Below are 22,996 nucleotides of genomic sequence, written 5' to 3'. Positions count from 1 at the left end.
TCTACTTTCATCATAAACCATGTTTGATCAGAGGCCACTTTCTGGTTACCATGACAACTATCACTGATCTTCACCTTGTCTGCAATGATGGTGGAAAGTAGTTGATGTTTTGCCATTGAATTAACCCACACCATATAGTATACACATCAGACTATTACTGAGTGCACACACTGAATGGACAACTAAGACCATGAAGAGCAGTTTGAGGAATCTGAACAACTTAATGGATTAGAATTGCATACTGCACCTAGGCCTACAATATTTCATATGAAGTCATATAATGGCATTGTCATTTCATGTTTTGTTCAATCCTAAATAAAGGAAAGTACATAATAATCATTGGCTTTTAAGCTAATGACTGTTCCTTATCGGGGAACTGAGTTCAATTCTCTGGTACAGTATTCTACTGTATGTCCACCTTTCACTTATTGTTTGGTTGGTAGCCTATAAAATATCTTTCAGTTTCAGCAGTAGGCTGTATGTAAACTGAATATCATTACATTAGGCCTACATTCTGTGACTCACACATGTTTTGCCACATTGTCTCAGAAGTAGGCCTACCTTTTACCTCTTTTTGCAGGCCTTTGTGACTTTAATTAAATGATAGGCTACATTCATGGGCTTTGAGCTTCTAGAGCAAAACATAACTGATATAGGCCTAGCTTACATTTCTAATCAATATGAGTTTACTGTAGGCCTACAGTAATACATAACATATTTGTAACTACTATCAAGCAAGGTAGGCTATTTAAAATATTTCTGTTTGGTAGAAGAAGCCTCCACAAACAGGCTATAAATAAACTATTTCAGGAGTTCTCAACTGATTAGGCGAACCCCAACATTAAAAATAAAGTAGCCTAATTTTAGTTGCACTTAATACAGCCTCCTCTCACATAACTTCGTAATTTTAAATTTCGCTTCCTGCTTTCAAATTGGAGAAAGAGCGACATCTGTGTCATTGGTTCACCACCCAAACGGACCTTGTTCCGCACAGCCTTGATTTTGTACCTTTACCTCAGCGTAGAAACCAAACCCCCCGACCATCATGGCGCTTCCGCGGCAACTACGAGATGAAAGGTAAGATGTGCTTGTGTGTCTATTCATTTTATTTCATTGTAGGCCTTGACTGCATAGTCACGGAACAAAAAGCCGACCGAACTGTGTAGGTAACTTGAAAGACATGCAACTAATGCTGTTGTGCATTTCAGATGGTAATATGTGAAGTCTACTATTTGACAAATGTGTCCGCGCGGATATCTGTTCTTTCTCTCGGTATTTTTGTTAAGCGTTATGTTAAACTGCTGGTTCAGTGAACATTTGCGTTCTTCTTAGTTGTCTAAAGCTGTAGGCTATCTCCAGTTTATCTATTAACCTGTAGGCTATACAACTTAGTTTCTGGAGAAGCTGAGCCCTTCCCCCTTGTAGGATGGCTAGGAGCAGTCGGTTTGGATTTTTGAACGTCATCTCAAAAAATACCCTGTCATGTATTTGGTTTAAATAATAGATGATGTTGAGGTTGTGGTGTGATGCAGTTGTGTGGTCCTTTATGGTGTGTGAGTTTGAATAATTTAATTAATTTATGGGCTTTTTTGAATAGCTATTTCTTTTTATCCATTTCTCCTTATTCAGTGACTTTGATCAGCTTCCAGATAACATACCCATCAGTGCTACCATAGCAGACATTGTGGAGAAGAAGGGGTTCATTGTCTACTATGTAAGTTCTGTTAAAATGTGTCTTTTCTATTAATTTAATGCCACTGTTATAGTAATTCCTAATCCCAGTTATTAGTACATGTATTGGAACATGTAAATAGGCAGTGTAAGCCTACATGCAGGTACCAAGATATAGTGGATACTGATGGAAATATGAAATTTCTCTTCATTTCATCAGACAGGTTTTTTTTTTTTATAGATAATTACCAGTAATAGCATAGTAGCAATATTCAGTGGTCACTCACTTTCTCTTTCTTTTCTCTTTCTTTCTCTTTCATCTGATTTTCTTAGCAATTTGTGATAGAGGTGAAGACTAAGGGAGGTAGCAAGTACCTGATTTACAGACGCTACCGCCAGTTCTTCACCCTACATCAAAGTATGGAGGTCAAGCTCGGAGCTCAATCAGGCTCATGCACTCTCCCCACCCTGCCAGGTGCGTCTTTCTGTTTTTCACCAGCAAACCACAATGCTCATTACACCCTTTAACAGCTGTCCCTCTGCTAAGGGATCCAACTACACCAAGCTCTTTAGATTAGTTATTACTCATTCTTTCATGCACCCATAAACATAATGATTATGGTCAGCTCATATTCAGCAAGATTGAACAATCTTGTGGGGCAGCCGTGGCCAACTGGTTAGCACTTCGGACCTGTAACAGGAGGGTTGCCGGTTTGAACCCCGACCAGTAGGCACGGCTGAAGTGCCCTTGAGCAAGGCACCTAACCCCTCACTGCTCCCCGAGCGCCGCTGTTGATGCAGGCAGCTCACTGCGCTGGGATTAGTGTGTGCTTCACCTCACTGTGTCTATAGTGAACATATTGTTCACTGTGTGCTGTGTGTGTTTTTACAGAGACCAAAATGCAAAGACCAAATTTCCCTCACGGGATCAAAAGAGTATATATACTTAGACAAGGGTCACTTTGCTAGACAGTGCTAGACAGTCATGTCCTGACACTAAGAGACACTTGGAGGTGGTCATGGACCGCACGGATAAGAGGCGGATAAAGGAAGAAGGTTGGGACGAATAAGTATTCTCTTTGAGATAATAAAATCAGAGGAAGGAAGGGGAGGAAGAAGAGGAGAGATGCTGCACAGCCCTGGGTACACTATGAGTAATTAGCTTAGCAGTTGCGAACCTAATTATGTTTGTGTATTGGCAGCTGTCCCTGTAGACTGACTGTGCCTTGTGCTGCCCTTGTATCTCCCGTAATCAATCCTGGCCTGCCCAGATAAGAGAATGCTGATGTGGAGCGCAGGGCGCTGCTGCTGCTCAGCTTTTTGAGAGTGATGGGAAATGGTGGGTCAGTATTAAGAATATGAGGTAACGACCAGACAGTTCAAACGGATGAAGGACAGAGTGGGGTGACCTTTGGACTCCTTTGGAGTGTCCTTTGACAAGTTGTTAGTGTTTGCACTTGACAAGTTGTTAGTGTTTGCACTTTGATGAATTAGTGTCTCTGTGGGGTTCTTTTTTTCTTTCTTTCTTTCTTTCTTTCTTTCTTTCACTTTTTCATGCTCACCTTAATGTCTCTCACTCTTCTAGCTTTCTTTACCAGATGTCTTTTCTGGAATGCAGTTGGCAGAGTATCTGCTGATTGGAGCAGGTGTGTCGGACTGTGGATGATTTGCCTAATACAATGAAAGCTTGTTCTTGCAGCAGATACTCAACATTACAGTCAAAACTCAACAAATCCGTTTAAACTTCCATATCAGCAATACAATCCTTTCTCCTCCCATGGTTCTCTCTCTCTCTCTGTGTCTCTCTCTCCCTCTCACTCTCCCTCTCTCTCTCTCCCTTTCTCTCTCTCCCTGTCTTTCTCTCTCTGACTGCCTGTCTGCTTCTCTCCAGGATGTGTGCAGCAGGCCAACGCTTGGCAGCGAATCACAGCATCTTATTGGGTTGTCAGTGGGCTCCTTCATGCAGTAAAGTCTTCTCTTGAGTGTCCAGCGCAGCCAGTGGCGCATGGCTGATTTGGTTTTATATGGCCTGTTATAATGGATCAGAACATTACACCCTCCCATTGGAGGAGATGGAATACAGACTGTGTGTGTGTGTGTGTGTGTGTGTGTGTGTGTGTGTGTGTTTTGTACATGTATGCGCCTTTGATGTGTTCATTTGTTATGGAGGACGTTGTTCCATTAACGAACAATACAGTTTGTTAAATCAGAATCTAATGAGAAAAAGACATCAGACGAAAGTTTCCGTTGTAAAAGCACCTTAGGTTTTATTTAGACTGCGAGAGTTTGATTGAGAGCCATTAGTTGAGACAGCCGAAGAGGATGTGTGAGAGCAACTGAGGGAAAGAGATTATTGCACGTCATTAAGATGGTACTACATTTCTTTTAACGGCAGTTGGAAATGGCCTTCTCTGAATTGGAGGCAGCGCTCATTTTAATCTATGAGAATTCATAAGTATTTTTTTTCTTTTATGTATATTTTAAATCCCATTGATTAATTGGAACTCATTATGGAGGCATATGCATCAGAATAGACATGGCTGCCAACATATTTCAGTGTTCAACTTAATACTTGTTTGTTTCATTACATGTAAATGTATTTTATTTATGGAAGACTGAGTATTAAAATCTCATTACGGCAACTAATAACTCTGTTTACTGGAATCTCCATCTCCACATCCCCCAGGCTGTTGATTAAACGACTCCTGGGAATCGACTCCTCTTAACGTCTGCCTGTTTCTTCGCAGGGAAGGTATTCATGGGAAATAAGCAGGAGATAGCCGAGAAAAGAATCCCAGAGCTCAACACTTACATGAAGGTGGGGGGAAGTGCTAGCACTTGACGCTCTGGTCTTTTATCACCTGAAGAGAAGCTGTCTGAATAGGTCTTACCGCATATGCTGGAACCCTCACACCACACCACACACTCTTCTAGGAACCCTCACACCACACCACACACTCTTCTAGGAACCCTCACACCACACCACACACTCTTCTAGGAACCCTCACACCACACCACACACTCTTCTAGGAACCCTCACACCACACCACACACTCTTCTAGGAACCCTCACACCACACCACACACTCTTCTAGGAACCCTCACACCACACCACACACTCTTCTAGGAACCCTCACACCACACCACACACTCTTCTAGGAACCCTCACACCACACCACACACTCTTCTAGGAACCCTCACACCACACCACACACTCTTCTAGGAACCCTCACACCACACCACACACTCTTCTAGGAACCCTCACACCACACCACACACTCTTCTAGGAACCCTCACACCACACCACACACTCTTCTAGGAACCCTCACACCACACCACACACTCTTCTAGGAACCCTCACACCACACCACACACTCTTCTAGGAACCCTCACACCACACCACACACTCTTCTAGGAACCCTCACACCACACCACACACTCTTCTAGGAACCCTCACACCACACCACACACTCTTCTAGGAACCCTCACACCACACCACACACTCTTCTAGGAACCCTCACACCACACCACACACTCTTCTAGGAACCCTCACACCACACCACACACTCTTCTAGGAACCCTCACACCACACCACACACTCTTCTAGGAACCCTCACACCACACCACACACTCTTCTAGGAACCCTCACACCACACCACACACTCTTCTAGGAACCCTCACACCACACCACACACTCTTCTAGGAACCCTCACACCACACCACACACTCTTCTAGGAACCCTCACACCACACCACACACTCTTCTAGGAACCCTCACACCACACCACACACTCTTCTAGGAACCCTCACACCACACCACACACAACACCACACACTTTTCTAGGAACCCTCACACCACACCACACACTCTTCTAGGAACCCTCACACCACACCACACACTCTTCTAGGAACCCTCACACCACACCACACACTCTTCTAGGAACCCTCACACCACACCACACACTCTTCTAGGAACCCTCACACCACACCACACACTCTTCTAGGAACCCTCACACCACACCACACACTCTTCTAGGAACCCTCACACCACACCACACACTCTTCTAGGAACCCTCACACCACACCACACACTCTTCTAGGAACCCTCACACCACACCACACACTCTTCTAGGAACCCTCACACCACACCACACACTCTTCTAGGAACCCTCACACCACACCACACACTCTTCTAGGAACCCTCACACCACACCACACACTCTTCTAGGAACCCTCACACCACACCACACACTCTTCTAGGAACCCTCACACCACACCACACACTCTTCTAGGAACCCCTTACAACACACACAACACCACACACTCTTCTAGGAACCCCTCACACCACACCACACACTCTTCTACAATACACACTTATGCACTTATACACAACTTTTTATGCTGAAACTTTACAGCCACGGCTCCACCTGTGAAATGGCACTGCCCTCACAGTTATTGTGATAGCACAGCTGGACAGCTGTTGGCAGATGTGAATAAAAAATCTCCTGTTCCAGTAATGTGTCCATGTTGTGTAAGAGCTTCCTCTATGTGGATGGTGTCATAATGCAGGAGTTAACACATCACACGTCACCCAGTGTCCCAAGCCAAACCTTCCTCTTTCTTACTCTACAGGAAAACCATCAAGCCCAAAACTGATCTGCTCTCCTCCCCCAGGGCTGAGGTATGTTTACCATCGCCCCGGCAACCGCCTCCATGTGGGCTCACACACACACATCCTACATGCATGAGAACAGACTAGTGTGGTAAGGCCACCGCTAGATGAGTCTGCAAGGCAAATGTCACACGATGCTAACAGACTACAGGATTGTGTCATCCAGACATAGTCAAGGGACGTGTTCTTTTAGTAGCAGTTGTGTGGTAGGTTAGGCATAGGAGAGGATGTAGGTTTACTAATGGGAAAGAGAAAAAAAAACAGAAGTTGGGGTATCATTTGACCTTTTAAGATCACAGTTTTTTCATTTTACATGAAGAAGAGGAGGAGATTAAAATTATGTGAGTGGGAGATCATCTAGCGGCTTACAGGAGGTCATCCATCCAGTCATGTGGTGAACTGGTGGTGACCAGAGCCATATCTCCCTGTGGTGCTGGTGTCACATTCTTAAACATTAAAATGCGGTGGAGTCTGTTATCATTTAGTTATTCAGTAGTAGCTGTAATAGCACTTTATCTTCCTTATATGTATTTGAATCTGCATTTTAAATTATAGACACAAAATTCAATTGGGAAATTGATAGAATTGCAGGATTTCTTGAGGGAACAAGCTATCCAAGCCATCCAAGCTTTGGGTATGAGATGTGACGTATTGAAAGTGACTGAGTCTTAGTTACTGGGCTCCGGCGGGGAGCATGTCCACTTGAGATGCATGCTGTGTTTGTCTTTGATAAGGTCACAGGGGTTTAACAGTGTTCTCATTCCTCCAGTGTTGCAGCTCCATCAATCGTCCCAGCACTGGTGCCCTCTCCGCTCCACTTCCTCTCTTAATTTCTTTCTCCATCTCTGTCTCACTCCCTCCATTCTCATCACCCCCTTTGCTTGCTTTTTTCCCACCATTTTCCCCACTCCCCCTTTTCCTCTCTTCTCCTTTTTCACTCCTCCCCTCCATCTTTCACTAGTCTTCCTGGCCTCCCCACTCTTTTACTTCTCATTGCTCTGTTCTTCATCCTTTCATTTCTCCCACTCCACCTCATTCTCTATTTTCTTTCCTTCATTAATCATTCCCAGTAGCGTATAGGACATTGAAGGAGCATGTCAGCCCCTTTTCTACACTTATTTGGTCACTGAACCAGCTGAAGTGACAACTTTTTCCCTGCAGTCTGTCCATCTATCAATCTATCTGTCTTTCTGTCGGTCTGTCTGTCTGTCTGTCGGTCTGTCAGTGTGTGTGTCATTCTGTTGGTCTGTAACACTCAGGGCTCTATCTTGCACACCAGCGCAATTGACTTTGTATACTCGCGCTTTTGGGCTGTATTTTGCACACCAGCGCATGGCGTAAAACTCGTTTTTCACCCAAGCAAAGTTTAATTCGGTATTTTGCACGTTTATTTTTTAAACATTGTGCCCAGGGGTGTGGCAATTAACAACCTAAGTTGTCTAAAAATCGCTATGCTATTTTAAGAGCGCACACATGTCAACAGTCGCATCATCCTTCTATCATTCATGAATGCACACCAGGGCACGTCCATGCAAAGCATTACAAATTGCACGATTACAATGGGAAACATAATTAGAATAAAGATATTACGAAATACTGTACATCTCATGATGAGTAGTTATTCACCATCATTTGCAAATTGGTAATGATGGTTAAAAGTGATTAGGGGAGAGGCAAGAGACCCATATGGAGCACAGCTGAAGACGCACTGTCACAATATGTAAGCAACTCCTCTGCAGGATAAATGTTGTTTTATTCAGTCATTTGAGCTATATTATTGTGGTTATATTGTTGTAATATAATTCCAGCCTATGTTTTCGATGGTAACCCATTGTCAGTCAATAGTGAAAGTAACTGCATATAACTGTCTTCGTTTACTGACACCTTGGTGAAGTTAGTTTCACTTGCCAAATAAGTTAAAATAATAGATGGGTGCAAATGCGTGAAGGCTATGCTAGGTTTTAGTAAAGCATGGTTTAAGAATAACTATTTCATAGGTCTCGCAAGCAGCCTCCTTCAAATCGCGCTTTGCGGGGGCGTTTCAGCGAAAAGAGGGGGCGTGTTCCGTCGCAAAATCTCCCTGTTGATATTTTCTAGTTTCAGAAAACAATTCCGCCACAGACCAGGAACCTCCTGGTCTAAAGTCAGTGGCGCAAATTCAGATGCTATTTTAAGGGCGCATGCATGGCCACAGGCCTGCAGAAATTAATGCTATGCACACCGATCTACAGACACCCTGTGCACAGATGGAAACATTCAAAGCCTTGATAATATTTGTCCGTTTCCCGGTTTTGTTCGTGCATTGGTCAACTAAAAATTTAGTAGCCTATATAGGCCTAGTACATCTACATGCAATATCTTTACAACAACAACTCCTAATTACGACCTATTCATTTGGACAACTTTATACAGCCCTATAAAGGCTAAAGTTACCTTTAGTTTTGTTCCAATTTACCGTTGTGTACTGTATGCCTTTAAACATTGTGTGCGCTTTAACATCAGCCTATAAGCATTATTCCAGCTGCGCTAAGGTTTTGACAAGCACCACAATTTTGCCTACCTTGTTGTAGCCCATCTGAAATAACTCCAAGCTTTGCTATGTTCCCTCCATCCTTTCGTTGTTTTCAAAAAACGTTTTATATCCATGATGGCCTTGGTCTTGAGTTTGTGAATTCGCTTAAATAAGCTTATTATGTGCTGTTAACCAGCAACCATAGACAGTACAAGAAAGCAGCAAGTAGCCTTGGCTACAATTTCTGTAGTTGCTGCATCCATTCATTGTTATTCTCTCTCCTGCTCAAACAAAAGTTGTGCCTGCATTAAGTCGATGATAACGTGTTTACAAACTCTACTTTACATAAAATATTGTAAATAGCCTATTGTCATGCAGTTAATGGGATACTGTGCAGAGTTGGAAAGTTAGGTCAACTTGGAAACTGTTTCTGTTGCCTGATGGTAAGGTAGGCTACAGCCATAGCTTACACTTGCAGGAGCGCTTGCTTGGGCGCCTGTGTTGCGCAATGCACTTTGCTCCTCTCATCTATACGACGCAGTTCCCATTTCTCCAAACCATACATAATTACAAGGACAAATAGTGCTACACGAAGGAAATCAGTGTGGTGTCCGATGTGAAAAAAATAGGTATAAATCTAGCGTAAACATTTCCACGAATCACGGATGTGTTGATGACATAAATTAGGAAATATTAGTGGACTTAATGAGACGTGATGTTGAACTGCATGCCGATGCCATTTAACCCAAATGCCCCAGCAGCAGCAAGGGAGAGGAGAGCTTATCTGACAGATCTGCATTGTCTATAGCAGTGGTCCCCAAACTACGGCCCGCCACCTCATTTTAGGTGGCCCCCCAAAACATGTCCGTGGCATGGATCCGGCCTGCACGGGAGTACGACATCGTCAAACTATAACCTCCGTAATTTCCCCCATTCATTCTCTATGGCGGGTCTTAACAGTACACATGTAATACCCTTTTTGTCCACTGGTGGTTGTTTTGGCGCTGTTTCGCGTTTGCCATCGAAAACGGAATGAAATGTATAGTAGGCCTACCTGCAAACAATGTAAGTGGCCTCTGCTGACTGCATTAGTGCTCAAAGTATTCAAATCTATCAATTAATTGTTAATAACTAACTAACTTCTATTTAAGTCATAATTCTGGAACTTTCTGGTATAATTATTTATATTTTTTATTCACTCGTTCAAATGTTCATACATTTGAGTGAAAGTTAGAATGGTGGTCATTTCAGATGTTTCTGCCATCACTTCATAAAACTCATAGTTTGAGAACTTTAAATTATTTGTAGGATATTGCTTGTTCACAACTTGAGCTGTGTAGCCTATGCAAAGTTCAGAGTTCAAAATATACTTTTGGGACTCCCTGCTTATAGTTTTAGATAGAGAACGCTATTATTATTATTTAATTTGAGCTACATTTTACACTGATATGGCATGATGGCAATATAAACACAGATAACAATGGTATTAAATTGGAATAGCCTATAGATTAAATGTAATGGAATATTCAACTAAGGTAGACTGCCTTTGTTCACAGCGCTAAGCTATTTATGGTTACTGATATACTCCGAGTCTCTGGCCCTCTCTTAGAGCCAGGCATAGTGAGCTGGCCCTCGGAGGAAAAAGTTTGGGGACCACTGGTCTATAGTGAGGTAATGTTAGATTACATTGCAAAAATATCACCATGCATTCATAACCTCGTGATTCAGTGAGAGTGATCCCAAAACATCGGAAAGTGACATTTCTGTATTACATTTTGTCAAGAGGAAAAATCAATAGCAAACTGTTCCCAACTGACTATAGCGCTGTGAACCTTTCCTGGCTGCGCCTGGCAAATCCGCCATCATAATAGCAATCCGCTATGGAACAAGCGTGCCTGTTGTTAAAGGGAATGTGAGAGGATGCTCTGATTGGTTTGTTGCACGTTACACCCAAAGCACACCCATGAATAATGTAGCTACTACAGACCACCCCATTTTAGATTTGCGTCGGGCGCAACAGTCATAATCAGAGAGAGAAAGAAAGAAAGAGAGAGAATGAGACAGTTTCAAAGAAAGAGATGAACGTTGGAAGGGGCAAGATACTGTATAGTTGCAAGATTGTGAGGAATTCTTTTCAGAGCAATACATCAGGAGAAATGTTGCATCAGACAAACATATGTTACAGTACAACAATAATTTTAATTCATGTGGTATACTAGGTATACTATAGGCCATGCGACTGCACACTGGTGGAAGTGGTGCGGTGCAGTTGGCCTACATAATTACTAATCTGTACAGCCTGTCTGTAATTCTATAGGTTGTGTCATGTTTTTTTGTTGTATGAAATGATCAATATGGAATCTGAAGTGGACTTTGTCCCTGCAGTAATATAAGCTGTAGGCTGTAATTATATGGAAGGGGAGGGCAAGCATAAGACCAGTAAAATCAGATATTTTACACAATGATGACTCAGCACAGCCTATGAGTCAGAGTGTGTGTGTGTGTGTGTGTGTGTGTGTGTGTGTGTGTGTGTGTGTGGAGGGCAGGCTCTTTCAGTAGAGAGGTGTTTTATAGTCCCTGTTGACCTTGCACCACTTTAGATTCGCACCTCTTTTTTCTCTCACTCGCTCTGTCTCATTTCATCTTTCTCTCTTTCTGCTTGAAATAATCCCTCCTTCTTGGTGTCTCTTCAGTGAAACTCTTATGGCAGTTTTTTTTCCCTCAGCCATACTCCCACATGCATACAGGCATAGAAACACACCAGCACCAACTTTATTCTCTCTCTCTTCTTTCTGCTTGTCTTTCTCTTTTCCTCCCTCTCTTTTAAAATCTCACACACATACAGAGAAAGAGAGAGAGAGAGAGAGAGAGAGAGAGAGAGAGTTCATTTTCTCCTTGACTAAGCCTGTCTGTTCAGTGCGTAAAGCCTAGCAGGATGGCTAGGGGTGATTGGAGTTTGGAGTGCCCATTTTACTTAATCAAAGTGAAGATCAATGGGCAGACACACAGATGAATAGCCCAGAGTTGTGGAGATTTGTCTTCATGTCCAGGAGAGCTATGGCCATATCACTTAGAAGACAGTTCATGCTGCACTGCATCTACAATGAACATGTGCAGCAAGACAAGTGTGTGTATGTGTGTGTGTGTTTGCGTGCATGTGCGGGGGTGCGTGCAGGTGTGTAGTTGTGTGTGTGTGTGAAAGAGAGAGATAGCATATGATAGTAATGGAAGGATTGAGAGTGAAAGATAAAGAACATGAAAAAGATGGAGTGACAGAGGCACACAGAGATGACAAATGGACGACTCAGAGAATGAGCAGGTCCTTTTGGGATTGCCATGGAATATTATGGGATTTCTCCCATGCCTCAACATATGATTTTTTAGAATGTTCAGTTTACAGTTCTAGTTCAGGATTAAACTCCAAAGCCAGCCTCAGTCTGGGGGAGCAGCTCCTGCTCAGTGTCCTTCTCTAGTGCTTACTGGACATCAGCAGCCCACTGGCCAGAGAGCGCCGGAGTTTTGATTACTGTCTGTCCTGCACTCTCCATGCTCCTGTTCTACGGGCAGAGCTCACAGAGCTGGAAAAAAAAGCTATTACGGGCAGATTAGAGCACACTTAGATGGATCAGCTTCCATTTAGACTGAGGCGTGTTCATTTGTCTTTGGAGTCTGCTGTGATCTTGAGCAGAATATTGAGAATATTAAGAATGTTAGTAGGTTGGAGTGTTGCTCCTGGATGTAAGTGTGAAGGTGGGACTCTCTCTCGCTCTGTCACACACACACACACACACACACACACACACACACTCTCTCTCTATTATTACTATTTCTTGCCATCTCAGTTCAATCCACATTATGAGTTCAGCTCCAGTCTTTTATCTTTCATTTTTTAACATCCATTAGGATGAACTATTGCCTTGATAATTAGCCCTTTTAATGTCTCGTGTAAGTTCCATAAGAGCACAAGATAGACTGTAGTTCTCTGGACTCACTAATTAATATGAGGCTCAGCTCTGGCACCTCTGCTATAATGCTGTCCATCTGCACTACTGTATATAGTACTTGAATTTCCCCTTGGGGATCAATAAAGTATCTATCTATCTATCTATCTATCTATCTATCTATCTAGTATACTGTATAGTTATAACACGGTTATAATGCTGTTCATCTGCACTACTGTATGTAATATACTGTATAGTTATAATGCTGTTCATCTGCACTACTGTATGTAGTATACTGCAGAGTTATAATGCTGTTCATCTGCACTACTGTATGTAGTATACTGAATAGTTGTAATGCTGTACTACTGTATGTTGTACATTATACTGCAGAGTTATAATGCTGTACTACTGTATGTAGTATACTGAATAGTTATGGGGTTATAAGCCCTGCTGCAGCACTGCACTGGAGCTGTAAGTGGAGTAGGGCTGGAGCTCTGCAGCGCTGGGCTGGACTGACCGTTGGTGGCGTGGCCCAGGAGAGGTGACTTATCTCTGGATATATCCACACGCCCTCACCTGCACCGATCCCCGTAGGCCCCGCCACGCAAACTGGGTCGGCTCGCTCCTCGTTTAGAGAGCGCAGCGCTAATGAACAATCAGATCCATTTTCTGGCGCCTCTCCCCACTGGCTCAGCAAGCGTGCACACGCTAATGATCTGAGCTGGGAGGTCAGCGACTCCCTAAATTGCGATGGGTGCGGGAGGTGCGGGAGGGACGCTGCGCTGACTCCCCCAGAGTGAGACTAAAGTTAGCCGCGGCCTCTCTGCTCGTCCCTGGCCTGCTCTGCGACTGAAATAACCTGGCCTTAAAAACGTGAGCAGGAGAATGAGCAGCTAATGGATTAGGTAGGCCTGGTGGCTGCAGGGGGTTCAGGGTGTCTTTTAGCATGAGAGATGAGGAGCCACGTTTGTCCTTGCACCTGCAGCACACTGTTCCTGTGACCTGGTTGGTGCAACATGGTGCAAGGAGTTGGGACATAATGCATAATGGACATAATGGGAATTCACACATTGTGTGTGTGTGTGTGTGTGTGTGTGTGTGTGTGCATATTACCATTTTTCTAGGACAAGGGGTGTAGTTGTGCAGGGGTGGGTGAGCGCATGCATGTGTGTGTGTGTATGTGTCATGTATATTGTGATCGTGGGTGCACTTCTTTAATGTTGATCTATAGGAAAAGGTGATGCATTTTAAGTATTGCATGTGGGAGTGCATTTGACTGTTTTGCACAAATGTGCATAAGTGTATGTATGTATCTTTGCACTGGTATCCCCGACAAAATACCTAAACTCTCTCTCCCTCTCTCTGTATCATTCCCCCCTTTCTCTCTTTCCCTGTGTTCTCTCCATCACATGTGTGTTTTTCCGACTGTAACTCATTAGTCCGTACCTGCTCCTCCCGCTCTCTCTAACGCTCTCTCTCAAGTGGAACATCAGCAAGCGCTTCCTCTATCCACACCACCACTAGTCCCTGGGCTCAGCCATGATCATTAACTACAAACACACACACACACGCACACAGAGTGATGAGGTGTGTGCGTGTGCATGTGTGTGTGCGTGTGTGTGTACGTACGCACATGTGAAGTCATCCATACCACTCCCCCAGCGACACATTATACGCGCCATCTCTCTGATTAGCACATATATTGGCGGCGGAGTGGAGCAGGGTGGGGTGGGGTGGGTGAGCGCGTGGAGCGGGTGGGGGAGAGGAAATTGCCTTGTCACATTTCTCCACCTCTGTTTCCCGCTGCTGTGTGTGTGGTGTGTGTGTGGGGGGGAGGGCTGCGCTTATCGCCAGCCTGCACACGCCGGGACACCCCCTGCGCCCACGCTGATTTCAGCACTCCGTCCAGCCCCCCGTGTGTGTGTGTGTGTGCACATGAGTCAGTGTGTGTGGGGGTGGGGGTGTGTGCGGGTGTTGGGGGTGCGATGAAATCGAGGTATAATGATGATTGGTGTTTGCCTTGAGTGCATTGCAAACAAGAGGACAAGGTTGTTATTCCCCGTTTGTGTCCTGTAACCTTTAGATGTTAGTCGTGGAGCTGATAGGAATGCCAAGTAATGTTGAGAGAGAGAGCGTGAGAGAGAGAGAGAGCGAGTGAGAGAGAGATGTTTATGTGTATTGCATGTATAATGTATATGTAATTGTCTGTCTATGCATCTACTGTATGTGTACATGTAACTGAGCTTTGGCAATAATGTTATTGAAACGTTCATGCCAATAAAGCTTTCTTGAATTGAATTGAACTGAACAGTGTAGAAGTCTAGAAGTGTAGTGTAGGCACACAGACACACAGAAGTGCAGTGCTCTGGCCCCCCTTGCTCCAGCGTGCTGTGGGAGAGGCGAAAGCGTGCTGTGCTGTGCTGCGCTGCACTGCACTGTACTGTACTGTACTGTAGGCCCTTTGACACAGGTGATTGTGTAACAGCACATCTGAAACTGCTGGCTTTCACTTGTGGGCTGTGAGAGTGAAAGCCCTGATGGTGTCATTTGGCAAGCAGGCCAGACCACACGGCAGCACGACACCACTCTCTAGTTCCTGCTGTGGAGAAGCTGCCCACGGACATTAGAAAGTTGCACACACACGCACACATGCACACACACACACACACACACACACGCACACGCACACATGCACACACACACACGCACACATGCACACACACGCACGCGCATTATGGTGTGCAGCAGCAGCACCCACTCGCCATATATTGTAGTACATCTGCCAATACATAATTAGCTGATTCCAGCCAACAATGTCGCACCTACACACTCCTACACGAACAAACAAAGCTCGTCAAAGTTCACAGTGCAAAAAGCACTCTCTCTCTCTCTCTCTCTCTCTCTCTTATGCTCACATATGCTCGAATAAACGCACACTTTAATAGTGCTGTCCTCTCCATGTAGTGGTGCAGGCCTCATGCCCACTCACATTTCAACCCAAACATGGTCTCAGAGGAGAGCAGTGCCATAGATCGATGCATGCAGTATGCGCTCAGCTCTGGTTCACAGCATTATGGATGTGCACAGCTACACATGTTTGGATGTCAGGTTGCGTGTGCATGTGCGTTTGTATGTGTCCACATGTTTGTGTGTGTGTGTGTGTGTGTGTGTGTGTGTGTGCGGGTGTGTGCATGTGCATGTGTGAGTTTTTGTGTCTGTGTGTAATCTCAGTAGATTGGTAATCCAGTCAGTTCCCCTCTGTCCCAGGCCTCATTAGTCCAGGCCTCCTGAATACAGTATTAGAGCTCATCTCATTAACTGTGGCCTAGTAGACACATACACACACATACACACAGAGTATGGGTTTGGGTGCACACTCACCCACTCAAAAGAGTATGGGTTTGGTGTACACTCAGTTTAGCACAGCTGCCTTAGTGCCTTATGCATGAGGGATGTTCTCTCCTTCTACCTCTCTTTCACTCTCTCTCTCTCTCTCTCTCTCTCTCTCTTTCTTGTGTCTCTCCTTCACACACGCACACACACAAATCCAGACCTGCACTCTCTCACACACTCCTCTTTGCCGTTATCAGCTGAGCCTGGAGTGGTTCTGTCTCTGATCTGTCTTGAGCTGCTATGTGTGTGGATGAAGATGCCATTTGCCCTGTTAAACTTTCACACACACACACACACACACACACACACACACACACACACACACACACACACACACACACATCCTCACCGACTCCAAAGCTCAGTGGAGCGGAGAGAGCGGCTTCTGCTCTGAGAGATGTTTTGGGGCTCTTGATGTAGAAAGTGAATGGCTCACAGGCACGGCTGTGGCTGAAGAGTCATGCGATGCTATTCTACACGCACCCCCTCTCTACGCACACACTCACACGCAAACACACACTCACACACACACTCACACTCGCACACACACTCACACACTCGCACACACATTCTTCTAGGGGACTTGCTGTCGCTGTCACATTCAGTTACTTCAGCAGCTCTCTTTCTATTTAGCCTGCCTCTCTGCCTTTGTGTTTCTAGATGTGTGTTTTTCTGTTGAGCAGCCACAAGGGATCTGTAGGAGCTCAGAAGTTTGGCCGTGTCCGTGTCGGTGTCCGTGCCTGGGAGAGGCTCTGTGTGTGGGGAGGCTGCATGCATGCCTGCCCCCTCAGCCCCTCCAGCATGGACCTTTACACAATCAGCCCCAGCACTTTACTCTCTCTGTCTCTCTCGCTCTCTTTCTCCCTGTCTTTCTTTATCATTCGCTCTCTCTCCTACTCAATTCAATTCAATTCAATTCAAGAAAGCTTTATTGGCATGAACGTTTCAATGACATTATTGCCAAAGCTCAATTACATGTACAAAAATATAAATAAAATACAGAACTACTCTCTCTGCCTTTTTCCATGTCTCTCTCTCTCTCCTACTCTCTCTCTTTCTCCATATCTCTCTCTCACTCGCTCTCTCCATCCCTTTTCCATCTGTCCCTCCCTCTCCCTCCTCCTCTTGGTCTCTTTTAGCCCTTTTGATTTCTCCTTGTAGTGGCGCTACTCTTTTGATGAGACACACACCAGCAAACACACACACAGACAAATATTTGCATAGATATTTGCTGCTGAGACACCATTACACATTTGTATAATACACGCAACACTTTTGCTTTCACCCCCCCCCCCAACTCCCTCGCTCTTTCTCTCGCTCTCTCACACATACATACACACACACATACCACTCTCACGCACGCACGCGCACACACACACACACACACACACACACACAACTCACACGCACAGACATACACACATGCACAGATTTCCTTTAACTGTGTTTGAGTGCTCTTGCATAGGTGCTCCTGTGAGAGATCCATCATCTGATGAACACAACAAAACTCTCCTCTCCTCACGTCACATGCGCTGGTCAAACTCTCCATGACTAACGGCACTTTTCAACTTTCTCTCTTTCTTCTCCTCTCTCCTGTCTTTCTCCCAAAGAACTCCACTCACTCCAGCTCTCCAGCTCTTTCTCTCCTCTCTCTCTCTCTCTCTCTCTCTCTTCTCCTCCTCCTCTGCCCCTCATGCAGTCTTTCCCCAGGTCATTCACAGCAGTCAGGCTGATTTGAAGAGTCATGTCTTACCTCTGTGTCTCCTTTACTCAAACGTCCCTCTTCCTCTCTGTCCACGTGTGCCGCGTGTGTGTGCTTGTGGCGCGCGTGTGTGTTTGTCTCTGTGTGTGTGTCTGTGTGTGTGTTTGTCCAGGCGATGTTTGACTTCAGCGGGAGCGGGAAGCTGGAGTTGAGCCTTAAGGCTGGTGAGGTGATCTTCCTGCTCAGGAGAGTCAACGCCGACTGGCTGGAGGTGAGCTGAAGGAGAGAGAGAAAGAGAGGGAGTGAGAGTGAAGGAGGGGAGGAGGGAGGGAGGGAGAGGAGGCAGGCGTGCGAGGGAGGGAAAGAGGATGCCGCAATGGGATAGGGAAGAGAGATGGTGATGTCGAGGGAGGGAGGGAGGGAGGGAGGGCTCTGAGAAGAGATTGAGAAGAGAGGAGGTTGGGTTAGACAAATAGAACAATGTGCACAATAAAAGCCCAAGACAACCAGGATACTGGGCTGTGAAACTGAGTGAGGAGAGGAGAGGAGCAGAGGAGTGGAGAGGAGAAGAGAGGAGGGGAGAGGAGAAGAGAGGAGAGAAGAAGAGAAGAGGAGTGGAGAGGAGAGGAGTGGAGAGGAAAAGAGGAGAAGAGTGGAGAGAAGAAGAGAGGAGTGGAGAGGAGAAGAGAGGAGAGGAGTGGAGAGGAGAGGAGAAGAGAGGGAGAGGAGGGGAGAGGAGAAGAGAGGAGAGGAGGGGAGAGGAGAGGAGTAGGAGAGGGAGAAGAGAAGAGAGGAGAGAAGAAGAGAGGAGAAGAGTGGAGAGGAGAAGAAGAGAGGAGAGGAGAAGAGAGGAGTGGAGAGGAGAGGAGAGGAGTGGAGAGGCAGAAGACAGAGGGAGAGAGAGGACAGCAGAAGTGTGATGGAGTGGGAGGAAGAGGAGTGAGGAGGATGAGGAGGAAGAGGAGGAGGAGGAGGAGTTGAGCTCTGCTCATGACTACTGAAGGCGTCTACACCCCACTCACGTACATGGAAAGTTGAGCTATTCCTGGACAAAGCTGAAATGTGGACGCTTGTCTTCCTGTCTCAGGACAACCAGCAGGTGGCAGCGTCCTGCATTTGATCAATCTGTCACTCTGCCACTGACTCACTCCCTCTGAGATACCATCACTTTCATGCAATTACTGTAATGTAAGGCTTCATCATTTCTCTCTCTCTCCTTTGTCTATCTTTCTATATGTCTCTCTATCTGTCGTCTGTCTGTCTGTCTAACTCTCCCTTTCAGGGGACAGTGAGGGATAGGACAGGGATTTTCCCAGAATCCTTTGTGAAGATCATCAAGCCGCTGCCGGGGAGCGAGTCTGATGATGAGGGGGCAGACGTGGGCTCCAAGGCCCCCGGGGTCAGCGCCTACAGCTGCCTGCGCTGCTACCTGCTCCAGCCCCAGGGCATCGACACCAGGTCCCACAGATACACTGGCCCCACTGTGTGTGTGTGTGTGTGTGTGTGTGTGTGTGTGTGTGTGTGTGTGTGTGTGTGTGTGTGTGTGCGTGCGGCGTATATGCGTGCGTGTGTGTGTGTGCCTCATATTATAAAGACCATATCAGAGAAGAATGGATAGGCTCCAGTGTATGTGTGGGTGTGTGTGTGTGTGTGTGTGTGTGTGTGTGTGTGTGTGCGTGCGGTGTATATGCGTGCGTGTGTGTGTGTGCCTCATATTATAAACACCATGTCAGAGAAGAATGGATATAGGCTCCAGTGTGTGTGTGGGTGTGTGTCTGCCTCAGGTAATAGACGCCAGGCCAGAGAGAGACGGACAGGTGTCAGGCTGCGGCAGACAGTGCTTACGGTTGCTACCTGAAAAGCAGCTGATTCAGGAGTGCACTAATAGCAGCACATTCATGCCAGACAGCTTTACAAGATGCAGTGACACTGTTCACTCTCTGCTTGTGTTTACAGAGTGGGAATAGTCTAAATGACTTTGATTTTATGGCTCTTCTCGTTTGCTTAATTGACCAATATAAATGCAACTGTTAGAGATCTTCATGCCCCTTGCATTTCTCTTTCCAATCCCAAGAGCAGTCATTAAGGCATTTCAATGTGTGTGTGAGTCTGTGTAACTCTTTGTGTGTGTGTATGTGTGTGTGTGTGTGTGTGTGTGTGTGTGTGTGTTGTTGTTGTGTGAGCGTGTAATGAATGTGAGTAATGCTGATAGCCCTTTATGAGAACTAATAAAGCTTGTGATTATCTTATCACACAACCTGAATGGATTGCTTAGGGGGCGTCAACAGGCAATAGAGCCCTAATGCTTTAATTTGGCTCCACAATGCCACCACTTGGTTGTGTGGTAAACAGTGTTGGTCTGCTGTGTATTTTTAGTAGTTCAGGCTGAATATTTCATATGTGCCAGAGAGACACTTTTGGATTGTGAAACACCTTCCCCCTGTTGTCCTGCAGGGACCTGTGTGTGGAGGAGGACCTCTCTACACAGCCCACCTACATGGAGCTGCTGTCACGGATGAGGTCAGAAAAAACACTCACTTGTCCTCACCTCATCTCTGTACTAAGAGTGACACCACCAATGCTAATATGGTCACTAACACCACATGTGTTAATATGGTCACTAACACCACACGTGTTAATATGGTCAATAACACCGCCAGTGTTAATATGGTCACTAACACCACACGTGTTAATATGGTCACTAACACCACACGTGTTAATATGGTCACTAACACCACCAGTGTTAATATGGTCACTAACACCACACGTGTAAATATGGTCACTAACACCACCAGTGTTAATATGGTCACTAACATCACACGTGTTAATATGGTCACTAACACCACACGTGTTAATATGGTCACTAACACCACCCGTGTTAATATGGTCACTAACACCACCAGTGTTAGTATGGTCATATGGTCACTAACACCACACGTGTTAATATGGTCACTAACACCACACGTGTTTATATGGTCACTAACACCACACGTGTTAATATGGTCACTAACACCACATTTGTTAATATGGTCACTAGCACCACCAGTGTTAATATGGTCACAAACACCACCCGTGTTAATATGGTCACTAACACCACCAATGTTAAAATGGTCACTAACACCACCAGTGTTAATATGGTCATATGGTCACTAACACCACATGTGTTAATATGGTCACTAACACCACACGTGTTAATATGGTCACTAGCACCACCAGTGTTAATTTGGTCACTAACACCACACGTGTTAATATGGTCATTAACACCACCAGTGTTAATATGGTCACTAGCACCACCACCAGTGTTAATATGGTCACTAGCACCACTACCAGTGTTAATATGGTCACCACTGTGCTGTCCTCATTATTACCTCAATGACTACATTTTATACTCTCAACAGCTCCTTGTTCTTAGTACTGCCACTGCCACCACTGTGGTTGAACTCTTCTGAAATGAGAGTTACTCCAACTCATACCTTTATCATTTGTAGCTGCTACTAATTTGACCACCAACATTACTACACTCCCAGTATCTCTGCTACTATGATTTCTGTTTCATGTTGCCTCCTCCAGCTCCCCCGCTGCTCTTATCTGGAGCTCTGCTCTGCCCACCCATCCTCCTCCCTCTGCTTTTCTCATGAGCTCTTTTCCTATTTCATCATCTGTTCATGTCCTTTCCAAGGGTGTTAGTTCTGTTTTTTTAACAGCACCTCATAATCTGTTCATTTGTCTTTTGTATGGTTTATCGGAGCCATTATTCTCTCCCTTTTTCTCATCATCCTCTTATTCCGTGCCAGAGCACCTTGCCTCCATTCTCCCTCTTCAGTATGCAGCACGGTGTCCAAGCAGGGAGTCAGGCGGGGAATGGGTTTTGCTCTTTTAAAATGGGCAAACAAGTGCCCCGAGAGGAAGTGTTTCTTACTTGCAGATTTGTTTTTTTTGTTGACACCATAAAAATAACAGTTTTCGCAGGAAATTCTGGAGAAAGTGAACATATACATACAGATGCCTTGTGTTTCTGCCAAGTCATCATTTTACAGTTCCGTCACAGCTGTATTGTAGAATCTCTGGTTATGGTTTATGACTCCAAATGTTGATGTTTTTATCCATTTAGATTTCTGTGGTATTGTCACGTCTGCAGGATCAGACCTCTGTCTTTTTTGTTGTTTTAAATCTGCTACAAATGGTTTACAGTATGCATCATTCTGAATGTTCATTGTCAGTGTTACAGTAATCGTGTAAATGTACATTTGTAATGTTTGGACTTGGGTGTTTGGGATAAAATTGCTGGATCTGATGTTGCTGGGTCTGATGTAAGTTATGGAATAGGAAGGTAAAAGATGAATTCATTTCTTCTTTTGAATACAACAATACAAACATTATAAGATGCAGTTCAGTTATAGCTCAGAAAAGCATCAGCAGCAACAAACTGTGGTGTTCTGTCGTCCTCAGCCTTAAAACACCACTTTATGCAACACTGCATGGTGTAGTAGACGGAGAGCTGGTGGTGGTGGGTGGATGGTGGTTGAGCGTGTATTGTCCCTTGGCTGTGGGTGGGCTGTGGGATCTCTCCAGTCCCTGTGCTGCTGTGCCAAATTCACATGGAGAATCAGGAGCAGAGCTTTCAGCTCACCTGCAGCCAATACTGTAATTGTGGCGCTCAGCCCTTGTGTGTGTGTGTGCTGCCTCCCACAGGGACGTGTTCCAGGTCCAGGACATCGCTCTGAACTACCGCGACCCTGAGGGGGACCTGGTGCGCATCCTGGACGATGAGGATGTGACACTCATGGTGTGGGAGAGCAAAACTCACAAGTCAAAGGTCAAGCGGCCGGTCAACCAGTACCCCTGGGAGCTGCACGTTACACTCTCCTCTGACCTTACTGTTTACAACACAGAGTTCTAGGCTCACGTGGCTGTGTGTGTGTGTGTAAATGTAAGTGCAAACATGTTCATCTCTTTTCATGGGCACCATGTTTTTTATATTGTATAAGGAATGTTATGTAAAGGAACAAACTTCTACTTGTAGCTGTAATGTTGCCTTCTTGACTCTTCAAGCAGTATTCAAATAAACATCTACCACTGAATAGAGGGCATAGACCTTTCTTTCAGG

The 22,996-nt window shown here is 45.2% G+C and overlaps 2 protein-coding genes across 2 annotated transcripts in view; one reads left to right on the top strand and one right to left on the bottom strand.

Moving 5' to 3' along the window:
• The window catches only part of pvalb7 (parvalbumin 7), a 28,031-nt gene extending 9,818 nt beyond the window's left edge, over positions 1–18,213 (bottom strand). Inside the window, exon 1 of the mRNA XM_048248528.1 lies at positions 17,941–18,213. The gene's annotated coding sequence lies outside the window, so the exon portion shown is untranslated. The remainder of the gene's footprint in view (positions 1–17,940) is intronic.
• Positions 957–22,970, top strand: ncf4 (neutrophil cytosolic factor 4). Its single transcript, XM_048248529.1, is given in 10 exon segments — positions 957–1,077; positions 1,630–1,714; positions 2,005–2,146; positions 4,419–4,488; positions 4,490–4,545; positions 6,265–6,350; positions 18,062–18,160; positions 19,172–19,347; positions 20,344–20,409; positions 22,582–22,970. Coding segments are annotated over 10 exon segments (1,020 nt in total). The 5' UTR covers positions 957–1,045; the 3' UTR covers positions 22,790–22,970.
• The last annotated feature ends 26 nt before the right edge of the window (positions 22,971–22,996 follow it).

This window comes from Alosa alosa, chromosome 7 (genome assembly GCF_017589495.1).
Source record: "Alosa alosa isolate M-15738 ecotype Scorff River chromosome 7, AALO_Geno_1.1, whole genome shotgun sequence".
NCBI lineage: Eukaryota > Metazoa > Chordata > Actinopteri > Clupeiformes > Clupeidae > Alosa > Alosa alosa.
This window is presented reverse-complemented; position numbering and strand designations above follow the sequence as displayed.